The following is a 26365-nucleotide window of genomic DNA, read 5'->3' as shown; positions in this document are numbered from 1 at the left end:
CAGTCACACATTGGCAAATTCAGGCTGCACAATTATTGTTGATCAGGAGGTCCTGTGCAACAAACATGCTTCCCCCCCAAACATTGGACTTCTTCCAATAACGAAAGATGGGGAAATGCCCTGGAAGGTATGGGCTAACCCTTGTTTGATGCAGCATCATCTAATCTCCCTGTAAACAAATCAGGATGAATGGTCAATAAGCAAATTGTTTGGAAGCACCCTCGGTCTCCTGCTTCTCTCACCTAGTCTTCTTTTACAGGAAGCTGCTAGTTTAAGTGGTGGAATCGGTGTACAGTCATACCTCGGTTTAAGTATGCTTCAGTTTGAGTACTTTCAGTTTAAGTACTCTGCGGACCCGGAAGTGTTTACTTCTGGGTTCTGCCACGCGCGCATGCACAGAAGTGAGCTGCGTGCTTCACGCATGCGCAGAAGTGCTCTATTGGTGCTTCGCGCACGTGCGCTATCGCCACTTGGATTAAGTACTTTTCGGGATGAGAATGGCACCCCAGAACCAATTAAGTACTTAACCCGAGGTACCACTGTAAATGTTAATTTTTTCCATCTACAATACTGTCTTATTTTTTTTATAGTACAGTACGTCTCATTAGACAGTAAAATTCGTGTTAAATTGCTGTTTTAGGGGGTGTTTTTCATCGCCTGGAATGGATTAATGCACTTTCCATTACTTTCAATGGGAAAGTTCACTTCAGTTTAAGTACGCTTCAGTTTAAGTACGGACTTCCGGAACCAGTTAAGTACTTAACCTGAGGTACCACTGATGTTGAAGACTTTGTCTGCCTCCTCCTAAGTGGCTTATGTGTGTGTTGGGTGAAAAGATATGGGACCCTTGTCTTTTCCCCTGTAAAAGGAAATACACCTTTGGAATGGTGATTTTGGAAAAGAGGGAAGAGGTTAAGAAGCACCCTCCTTTGTTGTTGCTCTGACCGGTCAGACAGCCTCCTGTAGCTACTTTTCTATATATATATATATATATATATATCAAAATGTTCATGTGTTTCCTTTGCAGTGCAGTACATGGCTGACCAGAGGAGGAGTAAAGTGGCCACAGTCTCCTTTCTGGAAGTGCACACATTAACACAAGTGAACTGAGCCACAATCTACATGCATATTTTACAGTATACCTTATTTTGAATGAGTTTGTTTTTATCAAGCTATATTTTACATATTTGCCTAAAGGAAAAAAAAACTTACTAAGCAAATACAATCTTATTTCTTCTCCCAATAGAAAATAAAGGAACAAGAAGAGATTTCAGAAGCTACGATAAACCCTGGCAGACAAATGCAAAGAAGCCTAAAAAATCAAAGAGTGACCTTGCAGTATCCAACATTTCGCCCCCATCACCAGAGTCCAAATCTTGTAAGGAAAATGTACAGCATATTTAATAATGAATGATTTCTTCAAACTTTTACCTTTTGATTCTTAAGAAATGAAATATGACCCAAACTGGGGCTTGCACTTTTAAGTTTAAATGTGTCAATATGAAAAACTCTTATTTCAAATATGGGTTGCTTGTCATAATATTATGATTTCATATGTACATAATTTGTTTTAAAACATTATATGTGTCATATTCAGTTTTATTTCATTTGTTTCCTGCATGATATTGTCTTGTGTAGAAACAATTTATGGTTGAAGAAATATGTATATTTGAGAAGGGAAAATAATGAGCATGATAAAATATTCAGTTTTAAAATAAAATGTTTAGGAGGAAATCTTACTCTACAGCCGCTAGATAAATTTGTAATTGTTTGTAAAAGTAGTACCGGATTTACAGTATGTAGGAATGGTGGTAAAAGGTTATTCCTTTCATTGCATAGATTCCAAATACCCAGTACTAAACCTATAAATATGGCAACATAAAATAACTAAATATATAGCTATGTTTGACTGTGGGACTATTGGATTGCTATTGAGAAAAATCATGGGCTGGGTCCAGAGTTGTGGAAGTTGAAGTCTGTTTTCACCATAGGACTTTCCTGCCCTCTTTTCCACATTGCAGCTACCTGCATTCTCCCCAAGGAGACTCAGAAAAAAACTGATCTGTGACTGCCGTGGTAGGAGCAACACAGATTGAAAATTGGGCAGAGGCCGCTTGCAGCTTTACACTCTCTCTCTCTCTCTCTCTCTCTCTCTCTCTCTCTCTCTCTCTCTCTCTCTCTCTCTCTCTCTCTCGTGTGTGTGTGATACACACCCACACACAAGTATAGAATTCTGTTTTGGTGATAGGGATAGGATTACATGATCTCTTAGTTGATTCTAATTCTGTGACTATATAGGATATGGGAGCAGCATTTTTATCCTGAGTCCTGCCTCCAGCATAAAAAAACTAAACTGGATTCTCCTTTTAAATCATAAGCTGATAGTGATATTGGTAGAATGGTGTTTTTTTCTGCTAGAGAACCCTGGGAATTGGCCACAGAATTCTCTGTAGTGTTCCCTTAACTGTAATTGCTGAGGTCCTCTGTGAGAAGGAGTGCATTATCACCTTTAAAAAAACTTACTTTGTGCTGTAGATGTGATTTTGGCAATGAACAACTCGGCGTTGGATAAACATAATAATGTGTGTCGTGTCCTGTGACACACTGGTTTAAAAGTGAATTGTGTAAGGCAACACAACTCAGCAGCTGCTTTTAAAAAGTGTATTGCAGACGTACTTCACACTTGTGATGCATCACAGAGACGCTGTGGTCTAAAGGTTGGCGGTTCAAATCCCTGCGATGGGCTGAGCTCACATTGATCTGTCTCAGCTCCTGCCAGCCTAGTAGTTCGAAAGCACACCAGTGCAAGTAGATAAATAGGTACTGCAGCAAAAGGAAGGTAAATGGCATTTCCGTGCACTCTGGCTTCTGTCACGGTGTTCCGTTGCGCCAGAAGCGGTTTAGTAATGCTGGCCACGTGACCCGGAAAGCTGTCTGTGGACAAACAGTGGCTTCCTTGGCCTGAAAGCTAATTGAGCACCATAACCCCATAGTCGCCTTTGACTGGACTTAACCGTCCAGGGGTCCTTTACTACCTTTACCTTACCTTTTTACACTTGTAACACTGCAGTACACCTTACATGATTCATTTGTGCATCTGCTATGCATACAGACATTCTGTACCTATTTTGAGGTATCTAGGAGCATGACATATTTGTTTGGCTGCGTTAAATTAAGATTATACCATCAGCTTCACAACACTGACATTTTTCTCCCTTTATGTATCTTCCGACTCCACTGTATAACACAAATGTGCTCATTTGCCATTTTAGTGTAATGAATGCCAACAGAATTTGGGGCAGGGGAATAGGAGTTACTGAATGGCTATTTAAATATTTGAGGGGAGGGAATCAAAAAGGGATAACATGAGCAAGTACATTTTTGTTATAAATTGAGAGCAATTTTGTTATGAGGGGGAAATCTAAAAGAACATTATACATAAACCATGACAAATCTGGTGTACTTATAGTTACTTGCTTTGCATGCTGGGTATTAGGAGATAATGATAACTCAGGTAATAGGACAGGGGGTTTAGCTAGCTTCTATTCTGATTTTAAATGGAAATTGTGATTTAAAATAAATGGTGACTATAAAGCCAGTGAAGGTCGAGAGTATTACTAAGGAATTTCCCTAATTCTTATTCTTATCTCCCATAAGAAATTCCTATAGTGATAGCAGACATAAACAATGAAACTGGTCTCGTTCTTACTGGCGGATTATTATTATTTTGTATGTATGGGGAACTTTGTGGAAGGAGGGGGAAATATATAATTAAAATGTTGTATGAAGGCTGATTTTCCGTCTCCCCTACCACCGGGGTGGGAAGGGAGCTGCAGAAACACTTTCCCTATCTGCACCACTGGAGTCATTTAAGAAATCCCAAATCTTTTGAAAGGAGCCACCATTCAGAGCCACTTCAAGACTTGCAGAAGTCCTTGGCACAGTGCCAGTGATGGCCATCATCCATGGCAAGGTAGGGCAGATAGGAATGTAGTGCTTACGTTCAAAAGCGACACTGCTGCCCACTGCCAAAAGCATCTGAAGGTCCGGGAAGGCAGTGAAAGGGACAGTGCCCAGCCTGCCCATCCCTGGCAATAGGCCTGCTACTACTCCCTGTGCTAACATTGACTCGGTTTCCTGAGAGTGGGTCCCTTGAAAGTGACACTAAATGATCACATTCTGTTGTTACCAGGGCACTGTAGGTAAAAGCGATGACTGCAAAATCAGTTTTGATAGAAATAAAGCTGCGTGATAATTAAAATCATGATGAAGCAAGTTTGGGGAAGACTTTGGTAGCATTGGGAAAGTTGTGTCTTCCATGCAGGCTCATTATTATCAATTTTTTCTAATATGAAATAAGAAAAATATACTCTATTTTACTTTAGTGCCAAGATCAGCAGAACATCCCAAATGGGACTGGAGGACAAAATCAGAGCATCATGATTTTGATGAATTGAACCATATTCTTCAAGAAAGTAAGAAGCTGGGTAAAGCCCTGGAGAATCTTTCTCGAAGTAAGTTGATTAATGCTGATGTTATGTGCGTGTCAGCCATGTCCTGAAATAGGCACGCGGCTGGTCTTGGTTGCAAGAGCACAGATTAGGCATAACTACTAAATGCATTTTGCCTATGATCCCAGGTTCTTCAAACCAAATCTTCAAAAACTCATTTAAAATATAGTTTATGGTGCCTGTAGGGAAGGATTAAGTTTGAATAAGTGTTGCGTATGCACTATTTGAAGCACAGTTGAAAATGTTCAAAGATGTATTGCTTGCTTTTATTCATTTTTAAAAATTGGAAACCTGAACAGATGCCAGAAAATGCAGCGCACTAAGAGCTTTGTATTTCAGTTTCAGGAAACAATGACATGCCTTTTCATTTGATAATAAAATGCACATTTTTATGATTATAGTACCCAACTGAATTATTGGCAATCACTTCCTGAACATATCTCAGGAAGTGATTGCCAAATGTAATTCAGTTTTCCATGTTTGCATATTTTTCGGAAATAGTTAATATGACTTACTGAATGGTTGGTTACCCACCCTTGAGTGGCCCTGTAGTACACTGTAATTGAAATATAGTAAGCCAACAGATTATTTAGAATTTCCTTGCTTTATGTTCATCGCTCTGTCAATTTCACAAGTGTATGCCTTCAGTGTAAATTTCTGTGACTGACATTTTAATATACAGTTTCAATACATTTTAAGGCGAGCTATTTAAAAAAAGTCTAATCTGTGTTGTGTTTGCTAAGTGATACCATTTTTGATCAAATAATTCAATTTGTTTTGTCCATTACATAATGAACAAAATCAAAATGCTGCCTGAGATTGACACCCTGATCCTAAGCACATTTACAGTATTTGGAATGAAAAAACATGCTTACCTGAGATCTGTTTTCTTTTGTTCATTCCTTTGCCCCATTCCCACTGGCTAGGACACAAACCAGTGCCTGTGCCAGTGGATCTTGGATATTTGCCACCACTGTGGAGTATATTCCAACATATCAGCTGACATATGGTGACAGAATGGTTCATTGGAGAGGTGGAAATGGATGGTGGGTGGGAATTGGTACGTAGGCCAAATATTTCTAAGACCCCACTCCCAGCCTCTATGCCAGCGTTCTGTTACCCTGGCAAAGAAAGCTCATGTAACAAACATATCAACAATGTAAATATTTAGAGTACATAGAGTATTATAATTTTCCATACCATTTTACTGCTCTTCGGTGTCTTCCTGCAATACCTTTTAGTCCTTGCAGCTGTCGTTGCCATAAAGTTTATAATATTAATCATTAGTGACAGCTATGCACACATTTGTTTGTTTGTTTGTTTGTTTATGACATTTATATATGTGCTTATGCATACACATACACAATGAACCCTAAATTCCATAGTGAAATATGAATTCCTAAATTTGTATTGATTTGAGTCACTATTGTCCCTTTCAAATACTGTACTAGGAGGAAGAATTACGTTGTTAGAAGACGAACTGTGTCCAAATTTGTCCTTTTGCCAGATACTGCCTTGGGTTTCTACTTATAAAGGGGTTTCTTTTTACTCAATAGTGTAGAGATACTGAGATATCTCAGTAGAGGTAATGAGGTCTGTGCTCCATTCTTAAGGAGCTGCTTCACTATATCTTCCTGCATTTCCATTAAATGTAGATTGCACTATTTTGTACATATATGTTTCTCCAAGGACATGACCAGCTGCCCTGTTCTAGAAACTGGGTAAATGCTGCTGTTATTTGGGTGTAGAGTAAACCAATTCTAAAGTCAGTGCAACTGTACTGTGCAGAATGAGCATGGTTCCGTTTTACTCACATAAGCTAAACTCGCTCTGAAAGATACACCAGCTGTGGTGTATCAAAACCAACATGTTTAATTCAACAGTTAAAGGCATTTAATTCAGCTGTTAAAAGCATGGGATCTTTAGTAAGGCCATCTGCTGGAAATTCAGAAAAATGCATTGCCATAGACTTCTTGTTTCAAGTGCAATAAACACCAAGAGAATTTGTTTAATTGAGATATCTGAAAGGAAACCAGTAAAGGCAACAGTGCCTTCTTTTCCACCATTGTGATTAGAAGTCACCTGGGTTACATTAAAATTGTGGTAGCACACTCTTCCTGCACTTATTTGAAAGAAATAGCTGTCTGGGAGCCAAGTAAAAGATCACGAACTAAGAAATAAAGGCTCTGTGGTTTATACTTTATTGGTCAGACAGTGATGTGGATCTAACCTACAAGCCTACAATATGAGTGGATGGGAACTGTCAAATAAGCCTATAAAAAAGAATAGGGAATTATTATTATCTGTTGAATAGTCTTGAATTCCAGATATTCAGTTTATGATCCACAAGAGCTAAAATTGCCACTTGAGGTCCTTTCAGTGATGACATCACATATATCCAATTGATATGAAGGAATAAGATTTTTATTTTGTCAGGAAGGGTGCCACACAGGAGTAAACTAGTTGTAAGTCCTGATTCCATGTCAAATTAGAAAGGGATAAATATAATAATTGGCACAAATAGGACCTGCAACAAAACCTTTTAGCATAGTGTGCTCCTGTTCAGAGTTTCAAGTCAGCTGTGCCCTGTACTAGGACACTCCATTCCATGAGATCAGATGGAGGAGCTCTCTAGACCCTATGGACCAGAAGCATTATTCAATGAGGAGACATGCCTTCAGTGTAATGGGTCCAACTTTATGGAATTCCCTCGCATTAGAACTCAAGGCAGGCACTGTATCCCTGCTAAGCTTCAGACATCAGGTTAAAGTAGTTTTGTTTTAGCAGCTCTTTGTACCATGAATTCTGTCCTAACAATTTATTTCCTTATGTTTTGAATTTTGTTTTTGTAAGCCACTTTGAGACATATGGTGAAAAGTGGGGGTATATAAATTCCTTAAATAAATTTTCAAGGGGTACATCATATTTGTAGATGTACCAAATCAAGATTGAGTAGGGTGGTTTTGTCTCTCTTCGTAGCTGTAGCGAGCAGCTGTCTGAGTGAAGAGTGAGCTAAATTAAGTCTTTGGAGCTTGCTTCTGTTTTCTAGCTCCTGCAAACACCCACACAACTAGAGATGCCGGGATGTTCTTTCATTCCTAAATTAATCTCTACAGGATTAAAAACAGATTATCTGCTGGAAGCAAAGTGTATTTTGTTCGATATGTATGTACTTTGTAACTGCAGAGTGGAAAAAAATCCATTAATGGCTAGTATTTCCACACACACACATTGATGTGTTCATAAAATGTTAATTACTGTACTCTGCAGTACGTTATGCTTTTTTCCACACAGAAGTCAATAAAAGGAAGTCATATAGACTGAGGAAAAATGGTCAATGTATTGGCAGTTTTGAAAAACTTTTAAGAAAATAGGAAGCCAACATTTGTCTAGTGTGTTTAACAAACTTATACTGTATTGATACTATGCATGCATTTTTAATGTTTAGAGGAAAGATGTTAGGATGTGTTATTTTGATCCCATAAGGACTTTTTATCTAGCTGAAGTTTCTATGAAGGAAAGGGAAGGAAGGTACTGTAACTGCTGTGGGGTTTGCACTACAATAATGTACCTGGATAAACCTTGAGTTTATACCCACCCTCTTCTCCTCTGGTGGCACCATGTGGAGAAGATTAGAAGCTCTTGCTTCCATTTTCAACTAACTGCAGTTGCTGTTCTGATCCAAGCTGAGAACTGTGGCTAGTGGTTAACCATGGTTTAGAGCAGGGGTAGTTAACCTTTTTATACCTACCACCCACTAATGCATCTTTCTTGATGGTAAAATTTCCTTACCGCCTACCAGTGCTCGATGGAAGGAGGATTCAGCTTTTGCAGTAGAATCCTGAAACGCCCACTAGTGGGCAGTAGGGACCGGGTTGGCAACCCCTGGTTTAGAGAAACAAGCCAGGATTGTAAGCACGTTCCCATAAACCATAGTTGAGACTATATAGATTGTTCAGGTTCAGACATAATGAGTAAATGAGGTTAGAAAACAATAAGCAAAAGCTTCCAATCTCAGTCTTGTGAGCATGACGAACAAAGGGAAGGGAAGCGAGGGCATGTAAGCCCTGAGGCTCACACATGTAATGTTAAACCATTGGTAATAATAATAATAATAATAATAATAATAATAATAATAATAATAATAATAATAATTTATTATTTATGCCCCGCCCATCTGGCCGGGTTCCCCCAGCCACTCTGGGCGGCTTCCAACAAAGTATTAAAATACAGAAATCCATCAAACATTAAAAGCTTCCCTAAACAGGGCTGCCTTGAGATGCCTTCTAAAGGTCTGGTGGGAGGGCATTCCACAGGGTGGGTGCCACTACCGAGAAGGCCCTCTGCCTGGTTTCCTGTAACTTGGCTTCTCGTAGCGAGGGAACCGCCAGAAGGCCCTCGGCGCTGGACCTCAGTGTCTGGGCAGAATGATGGGGGTGGAGACACTCCTTCAGGTATACTGGACCGATGCCATTTAGGGCTTTAAAGGTCAGCACCAACACTTTGAATTGTGCTCGGAAATGTACTGGGAGCCAATGTAGGTCTTTCAGGACCGGTGTTATGTGGTCTCGGCGGCCGCTCCCAGTCACCAGTCTAGCTGCCGCATTCTGGGTTAGTTGTAGTTTCCGGGTCACCTTCAAAGGTAGCCCCACATAGAGTGCATAGCAGTAGTCCAAACGAGAGATAACTAGAGCATGCGAGAGATAACTAGAGCATGCATGAATCCCGACTGGAAGGGATCCAAATGGTCCGCTTCTTCCAGGCGTTCCTGGAGTTGTTCAGCAACCACTCGCTCAATCACCTTGCCCAGGAATGGAAGATTTGAGACTGGGCGATAGTTGGCCATGTTGGCCGCATCTAAAGATGGTTTTTTAAGAAGCGGTTTAATAACCGCCTCTTTCAGCGGGTCTGGGAAGGCTCCCTCACAGAGAGAAGCATTCACCAACCCGCGAAGCCCATCGCCCAGCCCTTCCCGGCTAGCTTTTATAAGCCAGGATGGGCAAGGATCAAGGAGACAGGTGGTTGGTTTCACTCGTCCAAGCAGCCTGTCCACATCCTCGGAGGTAACAGATTGAAATTGATCCCACACAACTTGACTAGACAGTATGCCATTGCACTCTGGGGCGACTTGAAGAACATTCAGGAGAGCTCTGGAGAGTCTTGCTTTCATTAACTTGCAGCCCATATCTTCCTGCATTCTCTCTCTCTCTCTTTCTCTCTGCGGAACATTCAAGGGAGCCGGCAGCTTTAACTTGTAGCCCATTATCTTCCTGAAATAAAACAGCAGCAAAGAAAGAAAGAAAGAAAGAAAGAAAGAAAGAAAGAAAGAAAGAAAGAAAGAAAGAAAGAAGTGGAGAAACACTTTTGCATGATTGTTTATCTTCTTAAAATATCCCCCCCCCAAAAAAAACCCTCCCCACAGCTCCTTAGTTTTACACAGAGGGCATGAGATATGCAAGAAAATAGTACGTAGTGTGGTTTATTAATTTGCTTTTAAAATACACTCCAACTGTGTTCTTCTTTTATTTGTAGGCATTGCCATTTCTGATGAGATTGATAAGGTAAGGGCTCTGCCTTGTTAAATGATGCAATTTCTGTGTGTGCTTCTGAGTGTCTTTACATTGAAGCAATGAAGGCACACAAATAACAACCATCTGGAACAGATATGATAAGGCATGCATACCATTAGTGCAGTGTTAGAAACTGAGATATGAAAGCTAGGAGCTAAATGACACCTTAAATCTAGGTTATGGTCGCAACAATGGAATGTCTAGGCCAGGCACCCCCAAATTGCGGCCCTCCAGATGTTTTGGCCCACAACTCCCATGATCCCTAGCTAATAGGACCAGTGGTCAGGGATGATTGGAATTGTAGTCCAAAACATCTGGAGGGCCAAAGTTTGGGGATGCCTGGTCTAGGCACACTTTTTTTATTAACAAGACAAGATTACAAAGCTGAAAATGAATGAACTGCAGCTAAAAGATTATGTTCACTTTTTGCATGCTCTAGTCCTTCCCCTGCCCACCCCCTAATATTCTTAAGAAGGACTCTTCTCCAGTCTTCGGAGAATAGCTGGAAGTGGGGAGGCAGAAAAAGGTTATCCTTTCCCTCCACTCTGCAGTTTTAATCTGAAATCTTACGTGCAATACTGCACCCAGAGCTCAGAATATATATATATACACAGGTGGCACTGTGGGTTAAACCACTGAGCCTAGGGCTTGCTGATCAGAAGGTCAGCGGTTCGAATCCCCGCGACGGGGTGAGCTCCCGTTGCTCGGTCCCAGCTCCTGCCAACCTAGCAGTTCGAAAGCATGTCAAAATGCAAGTAGATAAATAGGAACCGCTACAGCAGGAAGGTAAATGGCGTTTCCATGTGCTGCTCTGGTTCGCCAGAAGCGGCTTTGTCATGCTGGTCACATGACCTGGAAGCTATACGCCACCTCCCTCGGCCAGAGTCGGTCACGACTGGACCTAATGGTCAGGGGTCCCTTTACCTTTACCTATATAAATTACATCATAGACACTCTTTTTTCTTCTTCCAGGGGCATTAGAAGAAGCCTATTTACCCTTCCAGTGTAACTCTATTATTCTAAGCTTGCATTTAAATGCTAAAATCAGACAGGCTCCCTTGCTTTTGAACTTTCAGTGCATACTGAAGATTTTTTATAGTTAGTTTCAAACAATTTTTTCTCCATTGTATTTGTTGAGCTTGATGTGTATCAATCATTAAGAGACGGTTGCCATTAAGCAATATATAAACGTTCTAGGGAGAGAATGAGAATAAAAAAGCAGCCAAAGTATCATTTCCCCTATCTAGGACGCAGCAGCCTTTAATGCTCCCCTTTTACGCCCCCGTGTTGTTGGAGAATGGGTTGGCCGAGAAGAGAACGATGCAGACCCATTGGCTGCCGAAATGCTGCAACCTCCAATACCAAGAAGCAAAATGGAACAATGGGATAGTGAAGATAGCAGCAGTCCTGGAGGAAGGTAAACTTTGCTGGTCTTATCGAATACTTGAACATCTAAAATGGTCCCCTTATTGGTTATCTTAATACAACAACTTGAGTTTAGCTTCTCTAGCTACATAAATTAGACTAGTGTCTGCATGAAATCATGGGTTGCATGAGGGTCAATAAAACTTACATTTTATAATGAGCTCTATGTAAGGCAGTTCGCCACATGCACTAAAATTAGGTCAGAAAAATATTTCACTTTACGTATTTTGTTTGGAATTCTGTAGAAGAACCAAGATAGCAATATTATCAACTCTGCATATAGTTCAAATCAGGTACCTATTTAGACCTGCACAGGTGTCTTTGTATAGCAACTGATTAAATGCATGTCATCTCAGAGTAACACATCATGTATCCAGGAGTTAATTCAATTTAATTAATTATTAAAGTATTAATTAATTACAGTGTTTACATGATTGCAACATATAATACCATCTGATTAGATGGTTATTTAATTCAACTTAATTATTTAGCCTTTAGTTTAGTAACTCTACTACTTGCAAATAATCTTTCTTTCAAGTACTAATAAAGTGCTAATTTATTAACATTGTCAGATCATTTTAAATGTTAAGTGTGATGGAGAATGTTTTTACATCAATTTTAACAGTACATTATTGGGAGCTTAAAAGGCAATTTGGTGGTTTGTCAGGAGTGGGAGCTGAAGGGCTGTTGAAGACACAGCTGTAGTGAAAAATGTGAATGTTCATTTTATTAACTCCTTATGAATACTGTGTACAACAATTTGGATGCTGAACCTTCTCTGCCTCAATGGGTTTTCATTTGCTATGGTTTGATTGTGGCTGAATGTGGCTGAAACTTGGTATTAGCACAGTGGTATCTGCTGAAGGTGCAAAAATTGGGTTCTGGGGAAGAGTAGATAAATAGCTGGCCTCCTAAGACTATATTAGGGCAAAATGAATATATGCCCACAAATTTTACTATATAGTTTCTTCAAGAAGAGTTGTCTGATGATGCAAGAATGAAATAGACTGAAGCTATTATTCCTAGCAGTGTTTTACTTTTTCTGTTTTATCTGCTAACATGGGCCTGCATTCCTGAAACAGTTTAAATCAGCCTTTCTCAACCTTGAGTCCCCAGATGTTATTGGACTACAACTCCTATCATTCCTAGCCGGTGGGGCCAGGGGTTGGGGGCTGTAGTTCAAGAACATTTGGAGAAGCTGCCCAAAGTGTCTGGGGCAACCCAGTCAGATGGGTGGCATATAAATACATTATTATTACGGTATTATTATTATTATTATTATTATTATTATTATTATTATTATTAGTGAAGGTTGAGAAAGGCTGGTTTAAATTGTAGCTCTGTGGAATAGATAAAATTGTTGCAGGACCTGTGGATTTCAACATGGAACCCTTTTGTTGGATCTCATTATGAGTACATGTTACATGTTATGTGTTATATATTGGAGTTATTTTGTCCCAAAAGTAAACGCTTCAACTACTGTTCCTTTAAAAACTTCCTCTGTTAGATGCAAACATTTCCTTTCACACATATGACGATAAGGAGGCTTTCCATGAGTGGAAGGGTTCATATGGATTCCATCTTTCCGTTCCATTGTTTGCAGCGCTATAAAACACAAACAGTATATATGCAGGTTTCTCATTTGAGAAATTAATCAGACAGAACTTGTAGTTAGAGGCATTTAAAAGCAGGTTTTTAAAAAATGCTTAGCAGATCAACCTGTTCAAGCTATGTTTATGGTAACCTGTATATACCAACTCTATCCAACCCCACCCCCCCAAAAGTGATCTGAGTTTACTGGTGGTGCTGTGGGTTAAACCACAGAGCCTAGGGCTTGCTGATCAGGAGGTCGGCGGTTCGAATCCCCACGATGGGGTGAGCTCCCGTTGCTCGGTCCCAGCTCCTGCCAACCTAGCAGTTCGAAAGCACGTCAAAGTGCAAGTAGATAAATAGGTACCACTCTGGCGGGAAGGCAAACGGTGTTTTCGTGTGCTGCTCTGGTTTGCCAGAAGCGGCTTTGTTGTGCTGACCACATGACCTGGAAGCTGTACGCCAGCTTCCTCGGCCAATAATGCGAGATGAGCGCCGCAACCCCAGAGTCGGTCACGACTGGACCTAATGGCCAGGCGTCCCTTTACCTTTACCTTAAGACTTGGAGGGCATGCTGGTTAGGAAACAGAGAAGAACTTTATGGTCTCTCCCCAACAAGAAAAGTAAAAGTCTGGCTCATCTCAGATCCAACTAAGTCTAGTGCCATCTACTGACTTAAGTAGCCTTTCCCAAACTGATGTCTCCCATCATCTTTGACCATCGACCATACTAGCTGGAGCTGATAGGAGTTGGAGTCTCAATGTTTGGAGGGCACTGAGTTGGGGAAGACCAGACTAAAATTCACACAGTCCTCACACTGACATTGTCTACATTCTGGATTATTATTATATTATTATTTATTAAATTTGTATACCGCCTTTCACCTGAAGATCACTGGCCGGTTCACAACATAAAAATACAAAATGACAACAGAAAATACATTAAAGAAACCAAGAACAGAAACAAACCAATAACCCTCCCTGCCACAAACACATTTCAAAAGCTATAGAATGTTCATATCATCATCATCATCAATATATGAAATTATGGAATAAGTATGAAATTATGGATTGAAATTATGCTTGTGGTTCCCTACTATGTGGACATAGCAGCCTGCCTGCAAGTCGGCTTCTTCATATGTATTATCTTATGTTGGCCACGGTAAATTGTTTTGGTAAGATAAAATTATGAATTCTCCCGAGATGTCAATGGACAACCTAGGTGCTCTCATGGAGAGACTGACAAATCAAAGAGGCAATTCTTTTTTCTTCTAGTTTAAAGATGGAACCAAAGACTAAAGGATTGAAACATCAGCAGCAGCAACATAAGAAGCTTCTCGCTGCCATGCTCTCTCAGGATTCGTTTGATTCTGTACAAAGCACAGCTCCCTCAGTAACAGAAGAAGATATTGACAATGAAGATGATGCTATGGAACTGCTGGGTAATTTAAAAGCTTAATTCACTCACGGAGCGAGTTCAAATGTGGTTTTTGCCATTGCTGCATTTACTCTGCCCCTCCTGTAATATAATGATTGATGCCTATTGTGCAAAAAACCCAGTGTCACTGAAAGCTTACTTTCTTTATAAGGCTGTATCACACATGGGGACATGACTACATGCTTTGTGTTCTTGGAAAAATCCCAGTGTGAAAACAAGACAGGAAATTATTGCCCTCAGCTCTTTAGATGATGTCATAACATTCATTTTTTTAAATGTTGGGGCTATTTCAAATAAATATATGGGCCGAAAGGATAGACTTAAGCAAAGTAACCCAAAAAAGAATCCAGAGCTAGACTTTATTTTCCTTCTTTCACCTCTGTCGTTACTGTGTTGCCTTCCATCATTAGGAAGTCACCCATTTTCCTACAATGTCACACTAATTTTAGCCCTTCCCTTACTCGTTCAAATGATTTGTTTCCACGCTGTCAGCTGCTTGCCTAGCCTTGGCTGCTGCTAAAAGAATATGGTGCTCTGTTAGTCTTCCTAAAGGCAATATTCTAACAATATGTATTTGGTTGAATTAATGTGCATTCCTCCCCCTGTGGTTTCATTTATACAGTTTAACTGGAATGTCTCGCACAATTTTTTAATGACATTGGATTATACAAGTTAGTGAACAACGTATGTAGCCATAGCTGAAGAATCTCTTAGAAGCACAGGAAATTGCATTATACTAAGACCTATTGTTCTTCTATCCCAGTATTGTCTGCTCCACTAGTTGAGACCACTAGTGAGTCATGGCCTGATCCAAGGTGGGTCACAACAGGAGCACTAGCACCATGAATATATATGGTAAAAGATTAAGAAATAGATCCCCAAATGTATGTTTGAATTAAAAGTGGGTCCTGAACCTGAAAACGCTGAAGGCTGCCAATCTACTCTGATTTGCAGCAACTTTCCAAGGTCTCAGTACAGTAGATGTCTCTTGCATAACCTCCTACCTCATCCTTTTTATCTAGAGATGGAAGAAAATTGAATCTGTATGCAAACACATGTGTTTTGTCACTGAGCTATGATACCTTCCCATTTCTTTAATCCTGTTCCTTTTAAATATTTTTAAATATTTAATTTAATTTTTTAAAAAAATATTCCTTTAAAACAATAGTTTGGGTTTCTCACTGCCCCCTCCCTTTATTTTACTTTGTTGGAAGTGTGCATTTTAAATATGTTCAGAAGATATATTCAAGGTTATTTATGCCATGGTTTTAATTAGCACATTATAACGAGTTTTAGTAATTGTTGTATTTGTGGCACATTGATGCCAGATTTAATGTGAGACATCTGTTGAGTCCTTTTTTCTGTGTAATGTGGAAGCTGCTAGTTTAGACCACAAACTGAAGTCTTTTTTTTTAAGCCCCCCCCCCCACTTCTCATATACTGTTGTTGGAGCCAGTGTGCCACAGTGGTTAGAGTGTTAGACAAGAATAGGGGAGACCTGGATTCAAATTATCATTCAGCCAATTAAACCCATTGGGTGACGTTGGGTTAGTCAGTCTCTCTCAGCCTATCCCTACCTCACAAAGGTTTCTCTAAGGAGGAGGAATAAAGGTAGGAGTGGGTGAGGAGAGAACTAAAAGTTACTGAAGGAATGACAAGATTGATTGATTGATTGATTGATTGAATGGTTTGCGTTTATACAGAAGACAATTTTACGGTTAACCAAGTAAGTTGTAATCAGAATCACTGCCCTTTTGAGAGATTGATCACTTCATTGATCCCTCCATGTCCAGTTCCTCCAACTTAATAAGTGTTCTGTACTCTTGTGTAGAAAGGCTACATGAAAAGAGGTTAAGGCTGTTATCCTACATACACTTTTTTAAAAGGTAAGTTTCTTGAACACACTGGGCTTTACTTCTGGCAAATGTGTACAGAGTTGTGCTGTAAGGTTGCGGTGAGCATTTATCTAGAAGTAAATCCCATGGATCTCTGAACAGAAGGACTTACTTCTAAGTGAAATTGTATAGGATTTTGCCGCACATTAGCAACTTGTCTTATTCTGGCACAAAATCCACGGAGATAAACCTAATTAGAAAGAAACCAGCCTATTATATTCAAGAGCAAGTGGCCCAAGGGAAGAGGGAGTTGTAAAGCTGCAACATAATCAGATATTCAGGAGTTCACGTGAATATGAATGTTGAACTAGCAAACTCAGTATTTAAATTAGATTATTAGAACTGGCATTCACTACTGAAAATCTGTATTTTTAGCCCTGATAAGCAAAATATGGTTAAAGGTAACAAGACTCTGCTTATTATTACTATTCATGAATTACTATAAGCTGGGTTGTTGTGTACCTAAGATCAGACTATTTCCATCACAACTTACAAAAAATGCAGCAGAGAAGTTGGGGGGGGAGGTGTAGCTAGTTCCAAACAGAATAAAATTCTAATTCAATTCCAACTCTGATGAAAAGGTTTCCCCTTCTGGATTTCTGCTGTAAGCACCTGTTAAAAGCACAGGAATACTGCCAGCCTCAAGTCAGAATCCTATGATTATATATGGTGTTTCCTGCTTGGCAGGGGGTTGGACTGGATGGCCCTTGTGGTCTCTTCGAACTCTATGATTCTATTCTATTCTAGAATGGCACGGTGTGTAAGTCTAATATTTTCTAGTTATGTCTGTTAGGTAGTAATGCACTACTTGTCCCACATCTCCACCCCCAAAGGGGGAAGTTGGAGATAGAACAGTATCTCACCAGAGAAGCACCAGCTATCGGAATCTGATCCCACTGCCCCCCTGAGGACAGCTGTGGGCTCTATAACCCTCCCCTCCCCCTCCCCACCCTCCACAAAGGACAGCAGTAAGTCCTATACCAAAAAGCTATCTGTTCTTTGTTCATACTCATCTGCTGTTGGCCACCTTTATTTCTGACTTTCACATGTGTTTTCTGCCATTCTGTTCCTTATGTCTGGATTAAGCCTCTTAAAATTCCTAATCAAAACCCACTTTGCCCATAAATCCTTTCCAAACCATCACCATCTTGTCTATTCTGGGCATTTTGCTACCTGTTATTCCCACCCACTAACCCACTCCTTGCATCTCTTCTATCATGCCCTATCTTTTAGTGTTGCCATTCCCATCTGAATGTAAGGCCAGCTTTCATGTTATGATTGTCGCAAGAAGCCTGCTCTTAATTGCTCCACAAGTACCACCACATAGATTTATCATGTACCACAATGCTAGGTGCTATGCATAATATGGAGCCTAGAGGTAACATGGTGCTTGCCCAGGTGGTTTAAAATCCAGATGCTGTCCTCTCTGTTGGAATGTGGCAACAAAGAGTAAATTTCCACTGAACAGAACAGAAAAGATCCTCATTTTCCCCAAGCTCAACTCACCGCAGATGTTTCTCTAATTCCACAGTGAATGGTTAAGACCTGGCAGCTATAAATCACAGCAGACAATCTGCTGTCACTTCTAAAAATTCTCACTGAAGCAGAAGCTTTATAGAAATGAATGGGGCTTGTGCCAGTGTAGCACTTTGAGGATCACTGTTTTAGTAAGGCAAACTCTATAATAATGCTGGAAACAGAGTTTTCAGTTACCTTAATGGGAGTTTTGGCTGTAGTTGGTTCTGATATATTAACATTTCTAAAGTAAGCCCTATTTCAAAATGCTTATGAAGGCTGCATTTGGGACTAATCTCTGAAAACAAATGGAGCCCATTTTCCAGAACACAAATTGGATTAAAAATGCCCTTTGCATTCTTGAATTAGATTGAATTCAGAGTAGTCCAGTTCTGTTACAGTGAAGTTTTACTGAGAAAATTCACATTGGCTGCAGGCCTGTTGTCAATGGCATACAGTTGGTCGCAGGGATGACTCCTCCCACTGGACCTGACAGGAAGTTTCCAGAAAACCTTTCACATCTTCTCCAGGGGGAGGAGTCATCCTGCCCTCCAGTCCAACCCTGTTTGCAGTCAAAGACACTTGGGTGCTCAGTTAGCCTGTGTGTTTCAACAACTTTTCAACCCCATGTGCCACTAGGGAGCGTGTACATTTTGAAATGTCATGTCCTCCGTTCTCCTCAGCTTATCTTTTCCTCTGTCTACTTGTCCTTGCTTCTGACATTTGTCTCAGTCAGTGGTTCCGTCATTTTGTGGGAAGCGTTTGGCAAGCAGCCTTTGTGGGGTGGATTTGCAGAGGCCGTGGTTCATCCTCTGCTTCCTTGGGCCACAGCTGAGAATTGGCTGGAGCAGGCGGTTTCCACAGCTGCACAAAAGTGGGTGGGACTGCCATTGTGTCCCTCAGCAGACGCGGCCACATTTATTCCCCAAACTCCTTTTGTTGTTCAGCTTGTCTCACAACCCTTTGGAATCATGAGGGATTACTCTGCGGATCCCAAATTCCTTGATCCTTAAACTAGGAGGCGTTTTTAAAGCGATTATTGTTCCGCTGTAGCGGTACCTATTTATCTACTTGCACTTTGACGTGCTTTTGAACTACTAGGTTGGCAGGAGCTGGGACTGAGCAACGGGAGCTCACCCCGTCGCAGGGATTCGAACCACCGACCTTCTGATCAGCAAGCCCATGGCTCTGTGGTTTAGACCACAGCGCTGCCCTTTCTCCCATGACATCTAAGCCCACTATTGTGTCCCTTTCCCTTGGTTTTCAACAATGCATGGAAGGCTGAATGGAAACATCATAATAATACTAAAATAGTGCTCCGAATGACAAAGAAACATTATAGTTTCTCTAAAGAAATGCAACAGCTATGCTTGTCTCTAGTGAGTCCACTGGTGGTGACTTTAGTCTCCCCTATGGTTATGCTTTCAGAATAATTACTGGAATTTATCAGCTTTTCAGAAGGTTTCTTCTATTGTAATACTTTTCAGAGAATGAGGATTAAATAATTTTGATGGTTATAGGTTGTTCATACCTTGCAATATTTGTCTTTTCTTTATAGCAAATGACCTATATGTCAAGACACTGTGTCCTTTAGAAATGTTAAGATCAGTAGCAACTTTTGTTCTTTAAATGTCCAGGGGGAAATAGGCAGCAATCCTATACATGTCTACAGCAAAGTAAGCTGGTTCAGTGTGACTTACTCCCAGGTAAATGTGCATCCTTGCATCCTTGTTTATTTATTTATTTTGGCTGTTGTTCACTATTCGTATTTCAAAATATTTTTTACTCAATCAAGTGTCTTAATACTATTACAGGCTAACATTTTGTTATAGAAGCTTTATTTCCAGCATTAGGTTGTTGCCACTTGAGGGCACTAATGTATTCTCTTTATGGAGATCCATAAATCTTAACCAAACAGATGTGCGAAAAGGATCTTACTAAAAATTAGTTCTGTGCAAGAAATATAAGATATAGCTCCTTGAACAAAAAGCTGTGTTGTTTTATTGAAACAAAAACAAAAACACTTCCAAGCCTTGGAAGAATAACCAGAATGTGTATCTTTCAATGCAATTTCTTTTCTTTTCTTTCTTTTTTATAATTTTCCAGTTTATTAACTTTATTTAACTTTTCTCAAAAATTGGAGTGCATAACAAAAAGTATATTCAAAAATGTAAAAGTGCATTGCAAAAACAAGGAATAAATATACAATGCAATTAAATATTCAGATTCAAATTTACTTTGTAAAACTAGCTTGTCCATGTGAACAGAAATAGTTTAAATCATGGTTTTGCCATGTGGGGCTGTATGTGTTTATATAGTTATTAATCACAGTAGAATTGCAGCTCTTAATGTTATTGTTAGTTCTGTAGAAATGGACGAATAAGCCCCTTTAAGTATCTGTTTCCTTGATGCTACTACACACTGATAATTGTAAAGTTTCATTTTAATATTCTTGTCCTCATTCCTTTTAAGTTTAACATTTTATTTAGTTAGTTCAAAGCAGGCAGATCCAAAAATAAACAGAGCTCATCCTGATTCATGAATTAAGTCTTACTAACTATATGGATATATCTGCACATGTGTTCTTGGCTCATTTCCTTGACATTTGCCCCTCACAGTCATGAAGCAAATCTATGCATCTTTCCAATACATAAATGGTTTATTCATCCTTTGAATTTGCTAGGATAAGCTTGACATAAGCTTGTAAATTAGTCAAGTTAGCTTTTGCTTTAAAAAAGGAAGAGATAGAATTAATTCACTGGCCTTGTTTGTATGTCATGATAAGCCAAACCATGCTACTTTGCTCCTCACTGGTCCTATTTGTTTCTGCTATGTGTTGACCAAGTTTGGTTTAGTGTGTTCTGTGAATCCAGGCTCATGGTTAACTTCCCTACAGCCTAACCATGAGCTGCAACCAAAGTTTGTTCCTAGTTACTGCTTGTGGTTAGCATTCAGAAAGTTTAACCACGAGTCTGGGTTTGGATGACATACTAAGCCAGTGTTTTTTTTTACAACTGTAGAGAAAGACTGAGGAATCTGGCTTAGTGCAAAGCAGGCTAGTGGCTAGACCAAAACATACACAGATGTAATGGTTCTTAGGGTGCAAAGTTCAGCTAGATGTATTCTGTGACTTTACCATGCTTGTTTTGACTCACTGATTATCAGTAAATGTTCATAGAAGGAGTTTCTTATCACTAGCATTCTCTAAGATTTTAAGCCTTCAAACTGAAGAATACTGTATTAAGTGTTATATAGTGGAACCTCGGTTTTCGAACTTAATCCATTCTGAAAGACCGTTGGGCTTCCGAAAAGTTGGAAAACCAAGGATCAATGGGCTGGCTGCAAATTCAATGTGAGGGTGGAATGAAAAACGCACCTCGTTTTTCATTCAAAAACGGAAGCATTCACTTCCGGGTTGTCAGCGTTCAGGTTCCAAATTGTTTGGCTTCTGAAGTGTTCGACAACCAAAGTTCCACTGTATATCCATTTCTATTTTCTTCATAGAAGCATTTTCTTATTTTCAATTTGGTCCTTCTGAAAGGTTCTGTGATATTTAAATTACCAGCGACATAGTGGTTTAGATCTAGAGAACCGCACAAGTAATTATGTGTGCTCAAGGAGGTTAACTTACCTTTCTTGAGTACAATCACTCCATGCAACATAACAAACCACTTTCAAAATTGAAAACATTTTAAAAAGCCATTTGTGATGAGGCATAGGGATCTACTGTTTAGTTATGTCCTCCTCACTCCCCCCCAAAAATCCCTGTATGTATATTTAAGTTATTGAGCTTACCTAAGGTAACCCCCTTTGGCTCCTAGGCTTTGAGTACCTTAAAATATTACAGTTTAAGATTTATAAAGTGCACCTCTATATAACTCCTAATTTAATAGCATGAAATCATTTAAAACAATCCTCTGTATTGTTGAGTATAAATTACTGTTGATCTTACAGATGGTTACTGTTTGATTAATTTCAAGATTTGCCCTACCTTGCTATTTTTAGAGTGGAAATGGCATGCATCAGCAGACTTTTGGCAAACTAGCAAAAGTTGACTCAACAAGAAACTAGTTGAGTAAACTATGAAGACATAAAGAAATACGAGTGAGGCATTCAAGGCTAGGCCAAAATTTAATTTAACACTATATAAACAGCTACACTATATAGCCATGTGTCTGAAAAAAAATCGGCTACCTCAACAATATGCCAGCCGTAATGAATTCAGTGTTTGTTTATCGGCAACAATTTCTTAAAATATGGTAGTTGAATATGACACACAGATTCCCCCTTTCCCTCCTACACACAAAGCAAGCACAAATGTGTTTACAGTGGAGTTTTATTGAAGAAACATATGACAAACAATCTCCTGTGAACTTTGGCTGGTTTTTCAGAAACCAGTATAATTTACAAAACAGGCATGCTTTTTGCCAACCCCAAAATGATGCCTCTAAAATAATATCACATAGATCTGCATACTCTTCTGAGTGTGTACCTTTTCCTCCTATAATGCTTCGTTAGGATGTGCTAGATCATGGATAGGGAACCTCAGCCCCCCAGCAACCAAATGGGGACTTGGCTTCTCCACCTGGGCTATCCTCTGGCCACACCTCACCCCTGCCCTGCTTTGCAGCCTCCTCAAGTGTCCTTGCTTGTATTGAATGTATCCTTTAACTCTGTTAAAGCTTCTTGCTTGCCTTGGCGAAGAATAGAGAAGAATGTGTGCGTAAATAAGCATTTGCTGTTCCATCCACTTTTGCTTCTGGCCTTGCCCTGTACTAGCATCTGTCCTCTGGAATGTTGCCTGGAAGGGATGATAAATACAAAGGAGGGAAAGACAGAAGAATACTTGGAGAATCTGCAACCTTTAACCTGGCAGAGAGCCCTTCAGATGCCCTGTACCCCTAAGAATCACCTACCAGCATGTATGCATGTAGGAGTTGGGTGCCTTTGTGACAACCCCAACATACATATTTTCATTATTGTCCATACATTGCATTATTTCCTTCACCCACATATATCTGCATTATTGCATATTGCTTTGACTGGTGGGTGGGTGGAGGGCATTCCATGCTTGTGGTTTTAAAGATTCCCTACCAACCTGATCCTTGCCTCACGTTAAATAATTGTCTTTCACAACAGGCTGACAAACTAATGGTGAATGGGAAATTTTAATTTATTTTTTATTTTATTACCTTCTCTCACCTTCCCTGGAAAGAGCTCAAGGCAGTGTGCATGGTTATTCCTCTGTTTATCCTTGCAACAACCCTGTGAGGTTTTTGGTACAAAGTGACTGGCCCAAGGTCACCCAGTAAGCTTCACGGCTGAAGCTGCCATTTATATGTTTCTAAAACAAATATATTATTGCAAACATTTACTTAGTGATATACTTGCTTTTTTTTAATTTGCAGAGGATCTTGATGATTTAAGAATGGAAGGGGTAACCAGTGTCATTTCTTCTGGGAGCAAATTTAACCAAACCCGAAGCACACATACAGCTGAACCACAAGCCAAGGTCACATTGAACATCTGTGCTAGGTGTGCCAGGTAAATAATAAGATTTTTGTTTGTTTCTTTGTGCTTCCCCAGGGGCAAATGCTTATGGCAGATTGGAATTTGCAACAGTTTCACCCAGCTATCTAAAAGAAAGCCCAGGATACATTTTTTAATCTTAAATTTGGATAGGGGGACCGTTCTTTTTATCCCTGACTTTCAGTGACATTAGAAATTAATTTAATAATCCTAAATTCTAGACAGAGAAGCCACAGCTGCTGGCTCCAGCTTTGAGAAACAGTCATGTCTGGTGTTTTGTTGAAAGAGGAGGCTTTCTTAATTAAAATTAAATCTTGAGTGGAATCTTTATCAGGTCTTAGGACTTGGCAAATTCATAAGAAGGAGTAGTTGGGGTTGAATAGAGCCTTTGGCAAGCCAGAGATCTTTCCCTCTTAGCATGGACTATTAACACATTTTTCTGTCTACCATTTGACTTGATTTGTGGATTTGAACAGGATTGCTCAAGTTTCTTTTGCACATGACACCATTCACACTAACAATGTACCAAATTGTTTCACATACTTATCAGCTATATGCCGCAGCTTGGAACTATTTTCACTTTTCTTTCTCTGAATTTGATTAGTTACCGTACCTGAATTTCTGTGGCTTTTCAAAGATGATCCAGGGTATTTATGGCTTCAAAATTCACCTGTGTAAATTAAGATTCAGTTGCATGTGTGTTTGGGGGGGGGATTTCATACAGTTGCCTTTTAACACTTCATAATCCTATCCTTCTGGAAGGAACCTAATCAATATGGAATCTTTCTGGATTTGGAAGTTATTTTTTCCCATCTACAGTATGAGAGCAAAAAAAAGCAAAGCACCCAAATCAACTAAGAAGGCAATAATAACTGCAAGCCCTTTGATATTTTTTTTAAAATGAAGACTCGTTTTTGAAAAGGAATTTCATGTGACAAAACTAGCCAACTCAATCACTTAAGTGATTAGCAAGAACATTATTTGCAGGGTGGGTGGGACAGTTCCAACTTCTTGACTTCTGCTGCTGGCTATTCTATTGTGGTACTTCAGATAAAGTTGCTGTTGTTTAGTCGTTTAGTTGCGTCCGACTCTTCGTGACCCCATGGACCAGAGCACGCCAGGCACTCCTGTCTTCCACTGCTTCCTGCAGTTTGGTCAAACTCATGTTTATAGCTTCAAGAACACTGTCCAGCCACCTTGTCCTCTGTCATCCCCTTCTCCTTGTGCCCTCCTTGTGCAGATAAAGTTAAATACCTTTAAAGTTAAATACCTTTAAAGTTAAATACCTTGTGCAGATAAAGTTAAATACCTTTAAATAAAGGGAACCTGTGATGGCATCAGGATGAAATTTGAGCATGTTCCAGTCCTGTTTTTAAACTTCATCCTCTTTGATTTGAGGCTGCCACTTTTTGACGGCTGCCTGCTTGGAGATGCTGATTGAAAAACACTTCCAGAAATACCCCCATGCCCTTGCGTGTAGAATCATAATGTAGTGCTGTCATTGTTAGAGAAATCTCCCCCACCATTTAAGATTTAAACCCTGCAATATAAATCAAGATGCGGTTTTACATCCCTGACCCATAGCTGTCACCGCTGATACTTAGTCCTCTCTTGATTACACCAAAAGACTATTCTGTCCGTCTTTTGCTAAATCAAATGGAACAAAATGCTAAGCCTCATCTGCCCAATCAACCAAATAGCATGACAAAACCTGACTGCCCTCAGATGGCAGAATTATCTATTTGTTAAACTCTGAGCTTTGTCTAGCCTTGACTGCTGCCCCAGAATTTGCCCTGATTAAATGAGGTGAGGATTTGTCCTTTTTACAGTGTGGGTCAGGGACTTGACTGCAGAAGAAGCAGAATTTATAACTGAATTAGAACTTGCTCTATTTATAAACCTTTTTTTTTTGGATCATATGATATATACTCTCCATCCCATTGCACAGTGGCGATATGTGTATGATGCTACTGTTAGGTGGCAATTGCTAAGTGTAATTACTTGAAGTATCTTCTGTTCTGTAATCACCGACTCTTTGAGTAATGCAGTGCCCTGAGATCCGTATGGCCTGTTTAGGTCATCAGATGACCTTAACAGATGAGGGATATCTGTTGAATACAGACTAAAAAACATGAAAAAGTGTTTAAAAAAATGAAAAAGTGTAAAAAAAACACAGAAAAGTGTAAAAAAAAACATGGAAAAAAGTGTAAAAAACATGAAAAAAGTGTAAAAAAACATGAAAAATGTCATGGGACTCAAATATCTGAAGGATTCCCTCTATCATCCTGTCTGTGCCTTAAGTTTGTTGAATGAGTTTCTTCTCCACCATTGTGTGAGCTGTGCTTTGTGGTGTCACACGAGAAAGCTTTCTTTACAGTGGCACCCTACTTGTGGACTGTCCCCGCCATAGCTGCCAAGTTTTCCCTTTTCTTGCGAGGAAGCCTATTCAGCATAAGGGAAAATCCCTTAAAATAAGGGATAACTTGGCAGCTATGGTCCCCGCCTCAAAACTGTGGATGATGTTGCTACTTTTATCAAGTTAAGACATACTTGTTTTGCCCAAGCATTCTCAGTGGTTAGTTAATTGGCATTAGGGTTACCTTATCCTGTGTTTTCAGCTGCTCCTATTGGTTAAAATGAATTTTATGGTTTTATTGTAGTGTGATAGCTCAGTTGGTTAGAGCATGGTGCTGATAACACCAAGGATACAGGTTCGATCCCCATATGGGACAGCTGCATAGTCTTGCATTGCAGGAGATTAGACTAGATGATCCCCAGGGTACCTTTCAATCTATGATTCTATTGTGTATTTTTATATGTTGTATCCCATTCTTGTACAGTGGTACCTCGGTTTAAGTACACAATTGGTTCCGGAAGTCTGTACTTAACCTGA

General features: G+C 39.7%; 1 protein-coding gene across 2 annotated transcripts in view; it reads left to right on the top strand.

Annotated features, from left to right (window-relative positions):
• The window catches only part of C8H8orf34 (chromosome 8 C8orf34 homolog), a 95490-nt gene that overhangs the window by 23481 nt on the left and 45644 nt on the right, over positions 1-26365 (top strand). For both annotated transcript variants that reach the window (XM_035125357.2, XM_060277763.1), the window contains exons 3-8: positions 1247-1378; positions 4386-4514; positions 10044-10072; positions 11329-11498; positions 14371-14537; positions 23352-23487. In XM_035125357.2, coding sequence (XP_034981248.1) covers positions 1247-1378; positions 4386-4514; positions 10044-10072; positions 11329-11498; positions 14371-14537; positions 23352-23487 — 763 coding nt within the window. The remainder of the gene's footprint in view (positions 1-1246; positions 1379-4385; positions 4515-10043; positions 10073-11328; positions 11499-14370; positions 14538-23351; positions 23488-26365) is intronic.

This window comes from Zootoca vivipara, chromosome 8 (genome assembly GCF_963506605.1).
Source record: "Zootoca vivipara chromosome 8, rZooViv1.1, whole genome shotgun sequence".
Taxonomy (NCBI): domain Eukaryota; kingdom Metazoa; phylum Chordata; class Lepidosauria; order Squamata; family Lacertidae; genus Zootoca; species Zootoca vivipara.
The sequence above is the reverse complement of the archived record's forward strand: the minus strand, read 5'-3'. Positions and strand labels throughout refer to the sequence as shown.